General features: G+C 44.5%; 1 protein-coding gene across 1 annotated transcript in view; it reads right to left on the bottom strand.

Annotated features, from left to right (window-relative positions):
* Window positions 1-13,779, bottom strand: part of F8 (coagulation factor VIII) — a 419,094-nt gene that overhangs the window by 222,675 nt on the left and 182,640 nt on the right. Inside the window, exon 15 of the mRNA XM_040442408.1 lies at window positions 12,506-12,662. Coding sequence (XP_040298342.1) covers window positions 12,506-12,662 — 157 coding nt within the window. The remainder of the gene's footprint in view (window positions 1-12,505; window positions 12,663-13,779) is intronic.

The following is a 13,779-nucleotide window of genomic DNA, read 5'->3' as shown; positions in this document are numbered from 1 at the left end:
CGCTAAACAAGAGAAATGTGTCTTTGGTGTACAGGAGATACTGTTTCTAGGGCATGTCCTGACTCCTCACGCCTTCAAAATGGATCCTGGTATGGTACTTGCAATTAAGGAATGGGTAAGGCATTCATCCTTAAAGGCCTCCCAACGGTTCTTAGGTTTTGCCAATTATTACCGTAAATTTATTAAGAATTTTTCAGTAATTGCTAAACAGTTGACCGACCTCACTAAGAAAGGGGCGGATTTGGAGGATTGGTCTACTGAGGCCATTACTTCATTTGAAATACTTAAGAAGGCATTCAGTAGCGCTCCCATTCTGATCCAGCCAGATCAGGAGAGACCTTTTATTGTGGAGGTGGATGCGTCCGAGGACAGCGCAAGAGCAGTCCTTTCACAAGGTCCTGCTAGCCTTACTAACCTGAGACCTTGTGCCTTCTTTTCTAGAATTTTTTTCCCCACCGAGAGAAACTACGACATAGGGAATCGGGAGTTGCTGGCCATTAAATGGGCTTTTGAGGAGTGGAGGCATTTTCTGGAGGGGGCAAGGCATTGTGTAACTGTTGTCACTGACCATAAGAACCTTATGTTTCTCGAGTCTGCTAAGAGGTTGAATCCCCGTCAGGCCAGATGAGCACTGTTTTTTACTCGTTTTGATTTCTCCATTACTTTCAGGCCTGGAAGTAAAAACGTTATCTCGGAGCTTCCATGCTTTTCAGCCTACAGAGGCACCACCTGAATCCATCCTACCAGCAAATATCTTCATAGCATCCTTAACCCAGGATATCTTGGCTCTCATTAAGGCTGAACAACATCTGGCATCGGCATCCACCGCAACAGATAAGTTGTTTGTCCTCATACAATTTCGTCTTCAGCTGTTGGGTGAGTGTCATGATTCTGCCTTTTGTGGACATCAGGGTTTTGAGGGCACTAAGGAGCTGGTTTCTAGATCTTATTGGTGGCCCACTCTAACTAGGGATGTCAAGTCCTACGTGTCAGCCTGTGAGGTTTGTGCTAGGTCTAGGACACCTAGGACTCGCGCTGCTGGTGACCTACGACCCCTACCCATTCCCAGTAAACCCTGGTCCCATATCTCGATGGACTTTGTTACTGACCTGCCGCCGGCGGAGGGTAAGACTGTGGTTTGGGTAGTGGTCGATAGGTTTAGCAAGATTGTTCATTTTATTCCCCTGTCTAAACTCCTGAATGCCAAAACTCTGGAGTCTATTTTTGTGAAAGAGATTGTACGGTTACATGGTATCCCGGAAAATCTGACAGGAGTGTGCAGTTTGTGTCCAAGTTTTGGAAGGCTTTCTGTCAAAGATGCCAGATTTCGTTGTCTTTTTTTCCTCCGCCTACCACCCTGAGAGTAATGGGCAGACTGAATGCCTCAATCAATCTGTGGAACAATTCCTGAGTTCATATGTTGCTGATGACCAGCAATTATGGGTTAAATACCTTCCGTTGGCTGAATTTGCTTTGAATAACCGTGTTAATTCTTCTGCTGGCGTCTCCCCTTTCTTTTGTAACCATGGTCTCCATCCCCGTTTTCATTCTGGGTCATCCGTCTCCTCCTCTAACCCTGAGGCGGATAGGCTCTCCTCTGAACTGTGCACAGCTTCGGCCCGGGTTCAATTGAACCTAGATGAGGCTCAAAGTTCTCAGAAACTCAAGGCCGATAGGAGATGTTCCAAGGGGGTGAACTTTCAGGTTGGGCATAAGGTGTGGTTGTACTGCAAGAATCTCTCTCTCAAGGTAGCTTCTAGAAAATTTGCTCCTCGTTTTATTGGACCGTATAAGATCAAGGAGGTGATTAACCCGGTATCGTTCACGTTGGAGCTGCCCGAGTTGTTACACATTTATAATGTGTTTCATAAATCTCTACTTAAAAAATATTTTGAACCTGTTGTACCATCGAAAGCCTCGCCTCCGCCAGTTCTTGTTAATAATGCTGTCGAGTATGTGGTGTCTAAGATAGTGGATGTCAGGAGAGTGCGTAGGTCCTTACAGTACCTGATTCACTGGAAGGGGTATGGACCGAAGAGAGATCTTGGATACCTACTAGGAAGGTTCATGTTCGTAGACTGGTTTGAAAATTTCATTTAGAACATCGTGAAAGGCCGTTGCCTGAAGTCTTGGGTCCGGTGGCCTCGCATAAGAGGAGGGGTACTGTCACGGGATGCCGAGGCGCTCGCTCTCCTTAGCGCCGTTGGCGTCCCGTTTCTGTGCAGGAGGGAGGATGCGCACAGCGTTCTCGTCTCCTTAGTGATAGGGGGTGGGACGGACCGTCCGCGCACGTCTCCTCCACGTGGCCGGCATCCTCGGTTCCCCCGGCAACCAGGGGAGGTATGAGCACCAAGCTGGGCACTCGGTTCTCAGTTGTACTTCCTAGTGCTGGTCATGTGGCGCTGGCCACGTCACATGAACCCAGTTGGCCAGTATTTAACAGGCAGCCTGCTGGCCACAGGTTGCCTGTTAATTAGGTTCTTGGCGATTTTTGTTACCTGGCATACTTACCTGTTCTTGTTGTTCCCTGATGATCCTCTGCCTGCTCCTCCTGTATTGCGCTGCTCTCCTGGTATTCTGACCCCGGCTTCCACCTGAAGATTCTTTGCGGACTCCTTTGGTACTTCATTACTCTCCTAGTATTTGACCCCAGCTTCTCCTGACTATTCTCTGCTTTATCCTTTGTACTGCGTTGCTCTCTTGGTATTGACCCGTTCCCTTCACTATCCGTCATTTGTCTTGTCTGTCCTCTCAGTACGTATTCTAAGCTAGGGATTGCCGTCCAGTTGTCCCCTGTCATTAGGACTTGCGAGGCAAGTAGGCAGAGCCAGGGGTAAGGGTGGAGCGCAGTGGTCACTATCCTTCCCCCTGTGTGTGTGTGTACGTGATCGTTACAGGTGTGATATACCTGCTTCCATAAAATACTGATTAAGGGGTTTGATATACCTGCTTCCACAAAATACAGATTGAGGGGTGCGATATACCTGCTTCCACAAAATACTGATTGAGGAAAGCGATATACCTGCTTCCACAAAATACTGATTAAGGGGTTTGATATACCTGCTTCCACAAAATACTGATTGAGGGGAGCGGTATACCTGCTTCCACCAAATATTGATTCAGCGGTTCTAAATACCTGTTTCCACAAAATAGAGATTGAGGGGTGCGATATACCTGCTTCCACAAAATACTGATTAAGGGGTTTGATATACCTGCTTCCACAAAATACTGATTATGGGGTTTGATATACCTGCTTCCACAAAATACTGATTGAGGGGAGCGATATACCTGCTTCCACCAAATATTGATTCCACGGTTCTAAATACCTGCTTCTACAAAATAGTGATTGAGGGGTGGGATATACCTGCTTCTACAAAATACTGATTAAGGGGTTTGAATACCTGCTTCCACAAAATACAGATTGAGGGGTGCGAAATACCTGCTTCCACAAAATGCTGATTATGGGGTACGATATACCTGCTTCCACAAAGTACTGATTGAGGCCTGTGATATACCTGCTTCCACAAATACTGCTCTTCTCTAGGGAATTTGGCACAGGGTCATTTTAAAAATGACAAGCAGAGGGAGAGGAAGGCCGTTCCGCAGCGGTGGTATGGGTCGGGCAGGTACACCAGGCCGGAGCAAAAGTGGGAAGTTGGACAAGGTGCGTGCAATTAAGTCAAAGGAAGCACCAGAGTTGGTTAAGTGGCTCACTCAGCCTTCCGCTTCTGCACCCTCCTCATCCTCTATATCTGCACTCTCCTCACTCTCTGCTGTGTGCACCCCCAAAGACACCATCACCACCACTACCACCATAGCCCCTCCACTCAAGTCAGAGGAATTATTTTCCTATTCATTCCCAGACCTTACTGATGCGCAGCCATTCTTAGCATTGGATGAGGAAGGAGGTAGCAACGACCGCCACCCAGTGGTCTGACGAAAGTACCCAGAATCAGCCCAAGGAGGGTAGTCTCTGCTGTTGCTGCCTACATCGAGATTTCTAATGTCAGTGGTAGTGAAGGTGACGATGAAGACGTGTCGATGGATGTCACGTGGGTGCCCACAAGAGAGGAAGAGTAGGGTAGTTCAGAGGAAGAGACAGAGCAGCAGATAGGGAGGAGAAGGAGGAGAAGCAGGCAGAACTCGCAGTGCATAGGAGGCAAAACGCAGACTGAAAATGTATCTGGAGTGAGCCATCCACCATGCACGGTCACATCTTGCGCTCCCAGGACGCCGGCACATGGCTCTGCAGTGTGGGCTTTTTTTAACGTGTCAGCTGCTGACAATAGTCTTGCCATCTACAGCCTGTGCTGTCAATGCATAGGTCGCTGTAAGCCCAACACTCACCTAGGGACGACCGCCTTAAGAAGGCACCTGGCCTCCCATCACCGAGCCCAGTGGAAGCAACGCCGTCAGAACCCACAAAGCCACACTCCCGGCGCTCCACATTCTGCCTCTTCTCCTTCTCCTCTCTCCTCCCATTTTTCCTCCACTAAACCTTCCACCATGTCGGTGTCGCGTTCATCTGGCAGAAGGCAAGCTTCCGTGGCCCAAACGTTCGAGCATGAAAAGTTGATGACGTCGGATAACCCTCTTGCCCAACGGCTGACCGCTGGCTTGTCAGAACTGCTAGCCCGCCAACTACTGCCATATAAACTGATGGACTCAGAGGCCTTTAGAAAATGTGTGGCCATTGGCACACCGCAATGGAAAGTCCCCAGAAGGAAATATTTCTCCCAGAAGGGAATCCCAGAGCTATATGGCCACGTTCAGTGGCAAGTGAATATATCTCTGGCACACAGTGTCGGTGCCAAGATACATCTGACCACAGACACGTGGTTTAGAAAACACGGGCAGGGAAGGTACATAACTTTTACTGCCCACTGGGAGAACCTTTTGATGGCCATCAAGCATGTAACCCGTGGCACCCGTGTGGATTTGTTGTTACCACCATGGTTTGCATGCAGGCCTGCCTCTTCTTTTCCTCCTCCTACTCCATCCTCCGTCTCCTTCTCGACTGACTCCTCCTTTTCTACTGCTACCGCGTCTTCTGCTGCACCCCCCAAGCTCCCCAGAACCTATTCGCCATGCTGTGCTGTGGCTGTTGTGCCTGGAAGCCAAAAGCCACACCGGTCCTGCACTGATTTCAGCTCTGCGGTCACAGGCCGATCAGTGGCTAACCCCGCTCAATTTGACAGTTGGTAAAGTGGTGTGTGGCAATGGTGCCAATCTGCTGAGCGTGCTGAAACAGGGCAAAATGACACACATGCCATGCATGACACACGTCCTGAACTTAGTCATGCAGCAAATTATTGCCAAATACCCCGCGTCCAGGACGTCTTGCGGCAGGCCAGGAAAATCTCTGGCCATTTTAGAAGATCTTACACGGCCATGGCTCGCCTTGCTGACGTTCAGCAGCGACATCACCTGTCCGTCAGTGGCTGCTCATGCGCGACACATACAGACTTCTGCGGCTATTTGATGAGATCACCAAACTGACGAAACTGGTCAGTCACAGCCATGGCACCATCAGTGACATCGTACCTTATGCTTTCTTTCTGGAGCGTGCATTGCGTTGTCATTGATCAAGCCGTCGAGGAACAGGAGCAGGAAGATGAGGAAGTCGCAATGCTGAATGAAATCCCAGGGGGGCTACTCCATCTGAGACAAGTCAGCAGGGGTCTGAAGAGGAGCCAGAGGAGGATGGTGGCTGGGGGGAGGAGGAGGAGCAAGAAGAGCAGGCTTTGAGGGAGACTTTAAACTTTTCGGGGATTCCTGGTGTTGTCCGTGGCTGGGGGGTGGAAGACCGAGGACAACATTCTCCTGGGTGATGAGCAGGAGCCAGGGCGCTCCACGGCTTCCAATTTAGTGCAAATGGGGGCCTTCATGCTCCAGTGTTTGAAGAGTGACCCCGTATAAAAAGCATAAAGGGCAAGGACCAGTACTGGGTGTCAACGTACTTAGACCCCTGGTACAAACACAAAATGGCGGACATGTTACAAGCATCACAGCGGGCTGTCAGAATGCAGCATTTCCAGGCCTTGCTGTGAGAGATGCTGCATTCTGCTGTTGCAGGCGCTGGCAGAGGAATTTCCACCCACAGCGAAACAGGTGAGGGTACCAATCCTGCCTGTAAAAAGAGGGCGGTTTGAAGATGTGTTGGTCATTTTGGATATTCGATCATTTTTGCAGCCAACCCATCAACAGCCGCCTTTCGGATCCAGCCTCAGGGAAAGCCTAGACCGACAGGTGTCCGACTACATCGGGTTAACGGCCGATGTGGACGCTCTGAGAAGCGAGGAACCCCTGGACTACTGGGTGTGCAGGCTTGACCAATTTGCCATGGAACTTTTGGCTTGCCCCTCGTTGAGTGTCCTGTCCTTAAGGACGTTCAGCACAACAGGGGGGATAGTGACCGATAAGCGCACTCGCCTAGCTCACGACAGTGTGGACTACCCCACATTTCTAAAAATGAATGAAGCATGGATCTCTGAGGAATTCAACACCTGTGATGACCATGTGTAATTGAATTTCCTCATGCCAGCCCACACATATCCGCCACCACCCAGAACAAAGAATGGTCCTTGTCTTATGTATATACAGCGGCATAAAAGGTATTTTCTGTTAGGTGAATGCATAATGTTTGGGGCCTGTACTCCACTGGCCTGCAGTAAAAATTTTATCCACTGACCGTCTAATATACATCCAGCCACATGATTACTTGTTCTTTTCTGTCTGGTGAATGCCTAATGTTTGGGACCTGTACTCCACTGGCCTGCAGTAAAATTGTTATCCACTGACCGTCTAATATACCTCTAGCCACATAATTACTTGTTCTTTTCTGTCCAGTGAATGCATAATTTTTGGGGCCAGTACTCCCGTGGCCTAAAATAGTTTGTTTCTAGGCTGCAGCAGGGCATATTTTTGAGAGTTTCCCTTTAAGACGTATAAAAATGGCCCCTGATTAAAATACATATTTTTTTGTGGAAATTTTTGCCATTGATCCCCTCTGGTATGTCACTGTCCATGTTGTGGAACTATTTGCGCACTTCTAGCAAGTATTTGGTGGCTGCAAATATGACCTAAAGATTTTTCAGGTTCGTCTGCTATTAAAGTGAATGGGGCCCGCCTCGAATGCCGATGTTCGTCCATCACTAGTGATAGGCACGAGGGACAGTGTTTAGAAAAGACTTTATTCTAAAAAAAAACTATTAATCTGTTCAGGGAAAGATTATTCATAGTGTAGGGAGACATTAATCCACACTGTAGGAAGAGAGCAGGGACCAATAGGAGAGTGTAAAGCCTGGGTAATAGGAGCTATTTTATTACACCTTGCTACACTAATTGGGGTTATTAAAAGTTGATCTATTACTACAGATTTTAGTTTGTTTGCATTCTTTAAAACATCAGTAATTCAAGTAATCCTAGTTTCTGTTAATGGGTTGAAACTGCGGTTTGATACAACCAGTTTTGAGGTGTGTTTAGTTGATATATAACTACTTCCATTCACCCTTGCTTCTGTACTGAAAGTGTGCTCTGATACAAACAGTTTTGGGGTGTATTTAGTTGATATATAATTACTTCCATTCATCCTTGCTTCTTGGGTGAATTTGCAGCCTGATACAAACAGTTTTGGTGGTATATTCATTTCATATACAGTACAGACCAAAAGTTTGGACACACCTTCTCATTCAAAGAGTTTTCTTTATTTTCATGACTATGAAAATTGTAGATTCACACTGAAGGCATCAAAACTATGAACTATATACATGTGGAATTATATACATAACAAACAAGTGTGAAACAACTGAAAATATGTCATATTCTAGGTTCTTCAAAGTAGCCACCTTTTGCTTTGATTACTGCTTTGCACACTCTTGGCATTCTCTTGATGAGCTTCAAGAGGTAGTCACCTGAAATGGTTTTCCAACAGTCTTGAAGGAGTTCCCAGAGATGCTTAGCACTTGTTGGCCCTTTTGCCTTCACTCTGCGGTCCAGCTGGGAACTCCTTCAAATAAGTGAAATGTGAAATGATTCTAAGAGTGACACCTGACTCACAGTATTGTTTCACTAGCACAGCGGATTCCCTATGCATGTTTCTGCAATGCACAGTGTTCTACACCAGTATACAGGCTCTCACCAGCCAGGAAATAGCTGTTTTTTAAAGCGATTCATCACAAATAAATTTGGATCAAATCAAATCTTTTTGGGAAATTCGTCGAACCGTCCAAATCGAATTTTTGAGAAATTCGCTCATCTCTAATTGTCGTTTGATAAAGATCGGTAAACACTAATAGCCAGCTGTAAGGATCTGGTAATTTGGATAGTTTTCTAGTGGCTTGCATGAATTGTTCTTTTAAATGAAATAAGTGAATTGGTGCTATAGTGTCATGAGGAACAAATTCTGCCAGTTTTTTTGGCTTAGGCAAGTGTTGCGCATGGTTGATGATGAGGTCTGAGCCAGAAGATTGAGTAAGAATTGTGTGATAAGCTGTTGAAGATATTTGGTAAGCTCCACTGGTTGAACTGATTCAGGAATACCACGTATCTTGACGTTGTTCTATCTGTTGCGGTCCTCCTTTATTTAATGGCTTGACTTGGTTAAAGTATTGTGGGCATCCACCAGGTCATTGTGGGCCTGAGAGAATTCTCCCATTTTCCCTTCTATGTGGTGAATACATTCCCCAAAGCCGTCAATAGTGAAGGAGAAATTAGTGATAGCCTGTGTAATGTAATTTTGAATAGAGTGCCTCAGCCATCATTACATCCTTTAAGAAGGCTTCAGAAACTGCTTGGTTGTAGGAATTGCTTTTAGAGTATCATCCACATTTTCAGATTGGCTGGAGAAGTTAAGGGTAGTATTGCATTGGGACCTCTGCTTCACAGGCTAGCAGTTGGAGAAGAAGGGAAAGGGGAAATGAATGGCACAGTGAAGCATTGTGAACAAGGCCACATATTGCCTGCAGGTGGTGAGGAAGCTCTGTGTGGTGGTTACATTTTATGAGTGGTAGCTGACCGTCTTGTAGCTGTTTGAGGCAGGGGAGAATTGGTGAATCCCCATTCTGAGTCTCCCTGGCTTACCAGAAAGCATTGAGCTGATGTAGCCATGTCCAGCGGGGCTACCATGTACTCGGCCTCACTTGGAGCTGGATCAGGATCTGCGGGATCTGATAGTAGCTTGGCTGGCTTATTTTTGCCCTTCAGGTTATTCTGGTGTGGCTGCAGGATCTCCAGCAAGTCTTTTACTTGCTGAAAAGGATGAGGCAATGCAGGAGAAAGTTGTTGAGCAGGATGCCTGAGCAGAGCAGCAAGACTATGCGGCCATCTTGGTCCGAGTCCAGGCCACGCCCCTTATATAATTTTTTTTTACCTTTTACCACTTTTACTAAATAAAAGCATTTTTTTAAATTAAAAATTTCATTGGTTACATACAACAAAATTGATTGATATTATTTTTTTAGGAAAATTACCAAAAATGACAGTTTCTGTCAGTGTTCACCTGATGGGGGGAAAATCATGTCATATTTTTATACAGCCATTTGGTACAGACACAGCAATACCAAATATGTCTTTTTTTTTATATTACTGCGTTTTTTTCCAGTTGTACCCCAATTGTAATTTTTTTTTCCTGCTTCCCACTACATCCTATGCAATATTAAATGGTACCATTAGAAATCACAACTTGTCCTGCAAAAACCAAGCCCTCATATGGTTATGTGAATGAATAATTAAACAAATAATGGCTCCAAGAAGGCAGAGAGTAAAAAATGAAAATGCATAAACGGAAAATCGCCCAGGGTAGAAAAGGTTAAGGTGTTAAACAGGTTGTTTGTTATCACTGTCAAGCATTCATTTACCCATAGCAATATACTGTATATCAGTGTTACTTTGACATTACTAGTGATGAGCGGCAGGGGTCAATATTTTGTAGAATATTCGGCGAATTTGAATATTCATCATATTCTACGATTTTTTTACTCGAAAAATCGACAAGGTAATGATCGCGTAATATGCGAATTTTCATAATGCGAATTTTCAAAATGCCAATTTTTATCGTGAATTTTTCAATTGCCGAGCAAAAACATGATTCCTCCCTGCTTCTTGCTTGTGGGCCAATGAGTCATAGCACTATATCAAATATATTTGGTTTTTCAAATATTCGTAATATTCTAAAACAAGAATATATAGCAATACAGCGAATATTAAAAAAAAAAAAACGAATGTAGAGCAATTTAGCTAATATAGTGCTATAATCTTTTTTTTCAATAGTTGAAAATTTTTTCCAATCTCAACTTCAGAGGAGAAAAAAATGACAACTATTAGACAAAGAAGATTATAGCACTATTAGCTAAATTGCTCTATATTAGTTTTTTTTCGAATATTCGCTATATTGCTATATATTCTTGTTTTAGAATATTACGAATATTCAAAAAAAGAATATATTCAATATAGTGCTATATATTTGTTTTTTAGAATATTCATCATTTTTCCCATTTAAAGTCATGATTCCTCCCTGCTTCTTGCTTGTGGGCCAATGAGTCATTGGATGTATACAATCAAAGTCCCTTTTAGAGACCCTCGGGATATTTATATAATTGTAGCAATGGTCTGTTGAGACCTGTAATCCCTTTAGGGGTCCCTAACAAATGTTACAATTTTTGTCTTTATTGGTTGATGGACAAAACACTCTATACAAAACAACAATACACTTTAAAATCATCAGTGCTTCAGTGTATGTTATGGGGTAGTGCCGGAGTAGTGTTATTACACTTTCAGGAGGTGACCACATATACGGTGAATCGGGATCCCTGAATGGGGTAACCTCATCCCACCAGCTGATATGGGATGGTATCACCACTGGCGGTTACTTATTTAATTTGCCAACAGTGGATAGCCAACAGGGGCACTGGTGAATATGCCTCTCCTGCCATTATTTGCCACTATCTAGTACCTTTGGTTAAGGTTACCAGAAAGATAACAATGTTGCTAGTCCTCTGTATTAAATGGCTGTTTGTCTTAGCCACAAGGCTGAGTGATGTCACCAGTCTCCCTAGCCACTGTTTGCCTCCTCTCTGCCACTAATTTCAGTCTGCACTCCGTCCTCTAATACTATATCCTACAGGCACACCGCAACTGTGGTCAATTCCTGTACTGCAACACTCTCCTTGTCTACTCGGCTAATTACCGCCGCATGTTAATAGTAATTCCCTAACACTGTGCACTGTCTAAAAGATGTTCCGCTCTATACCACCCCTCCCGACATGTTTCGCCACTAGCTGTGGCTTCGTCAGGGGATGCGGGGCGAAACATGTCGGGAGGGGTGGTATAAAGCGGAACATCTTTTAGACAGTGCACAGTGTTAGGGAATTACTATTAACATGCGGCGGTAATTAGCCGAGTAGACAAGGAGAGTGTTGCAGTACAGGAATTGACCACAGTTGCGGTGTGCCTGTAGGATATAGTATTAGAGGACGGAGTGCAGACTGAAATTAGTGGCAGAGAGGAGGCAAACAGTGGCTAGGGAGACTGGTGACATCACTCAGCCTTGTGGCTAAGACAAACAGCCATTTAATACAGAGGACTAGCAACATTGTTATCTTTCTGGTAACCTTAACCAAAGGTACTAGATAGTGGCAAATAATGGCAGGAGAGGCATATTCACCAGTGCTCCTGTTGGCTATCCACTGTTGGCAAATTGAATAAGTAACCGCCAGTGGTGATACCATCCCATATCAGCTGGTGGGATGAGGTTACCCCATTCAGGGATCCCGATTCACCGTATATGTGGTCACCTCCTGAAAGTGTAATAACACTACTCCAGCACTACCCCATAACATACACTGAAGCACTGATGATTTTAAAGTGTATTGTTGTTTTGTATAGAGTGTTTTGTCCATCAACCAATAAAGACAAAAATTTTAACATTTGTTAGGGACCCCTAAAGGGATTACAGGTCTCAACAGACCATTGCTACAATTAAATGAGTCATTGGCCCACAAGCAAGAAGCAGGGTGGAATCATGTTTTTACTCGGCAATTGAAAAATTTGCGATAAAAAATTCCCATTACGAAAATTCTCTTTCCGAAAATTCTCAATAAAAAATCTCGAATATTCAAAATCATGAATATATATCACTATATTCTAAATATTCGTGAATTTTCGAAGTACCTATATTCGCGATAAAAATTTGCAATTCGAATATTCGTGATCAACACTAGACATTACTAATGCTGTCTGTGTTAAAGAGCTTGAAAGGGGTTTCAAGGCAATCTGAGCACTTTTGGTTCAAATCTAATGTATTTGTACCCAGATCAAATCTTCCAACCAATTTATTGGAATCTGACCCAAAATGAAATTCAAGAAATTCTTTTATCTCTACTGTCTAGTCTAAGTTTACACTGTCTAAAAATTAGACACTATTGAAAAAAACCTGTTGCATTGTCTTTTAGTCCTATATTTGTACTTGAGAAGTCTACTGTTATATTAGAATATACAGTCCACTTACTATGATTTCATCATTTACTTCTGCACGGATACATGGCCCCAACAGTCCCAGATGAGCATCTCTCTCTCCACGAAGTGCTGGTTCCTTAAAGCTGCTATCTAGATACTCACGGAATACAACTTTCTTATATCTCTGAAATCCATGGGAATGATGATGACTGAAAAGTAAGAAAGGATGTTATGGACAGTAGGAAAGTGATGCTGGATAAACAGATCTGTGAAATAGCTTCCATGTGCATTACATTTTTCTTTAAATCCTATCAATAGAAAAGGCTCACAAATACAGACAGGAAAAGGCCATGTGTTGAGATATGTGGATTGGGTACATTGATCCATGAAAAAAATTTAAATGGAAAAAAAATGCATAGTACACTGAATTAAAATATGATCGTATGCATGAACCCTTATGCCTTCTGCCTTCATTTTTAACATACAGTATAGCCAATTTTTTGTTCTATAATTCTGACCTATATGAGCTAATTTTGCAATGTCATCACATGCTTGCATCACACTGAGCTATTTACATAACTACTATTAAGGCCTCATGCACACGAACGTTTTTTTTCACGGTCCGCAAAAACAGGGTCCGTAGGTCCGTGATCCGTGACCGTTTTTTCGTCCGTGGGTCTTCCTTGATTTTTGGCGGATCCACGGTCATGAAAAAAAAGTCATTTTGGTGTCCGCCTGGCCGTGCGGAGCCAAACGGATCCGTCCTGAATTACAATGCAAGTCAATGGGGACGGATCCGTTTGACGTTGACACAATATGGTGCCATTTCAAACGGATCCGTCCCCATTGACTTTCAATGTAAAGTCCGGAGTCCCTTTTATACCATCAGATCGGAGTTTTCTCCAATCCGATGGTATATTTTAACTTGAAGCGTCCCCATCACCATGGGAACGCCTCTATGTTAGAATATACTGTCGGATATGAGTTAGATCGTGAAACCTCATTTCCGACAGTATATTCTAACACAGAGGCGTTCCCATGGTGATGGGGACGCTTCTAGTTAGAATATACTACAAACTGTGTACATGACTGCCCCCTGCTGCCTAGCAGCATCCGATCTCTTACAGGGGGCCGTGATCAGCACAATTAACCCCTCAGGTGCCGCACCTGAAGGGGTTAATTGTACTATCATATCCCCCTGTAAGAGATCAGGGCTGCCAGGCAGCAGGGGGCAGACCCCCCCCCCCCCCCCCAGTTTGAATATCATTGGTGGCCAGTGCGGCCCCCCCCCCCCCCCTTCCTCCATTGTAATAAATCGTTGGTGGC

Source organism: Bufo bufo, chromosome 8, assembly GCF_905171765.1.
Source record: "Bufo bufo chromosome 8, aBufBuf1.1, whole genome shotgun sequence".
NCBI classification, from domain to species: Eukaryota; Metazoa; Chordata; class Amphibia; order Anura; family Bufonidae; genus Bufo; species Bufo bufo.
This window is presented reverse-complemented; position numbering and strand designations above follow the sequence as displayed.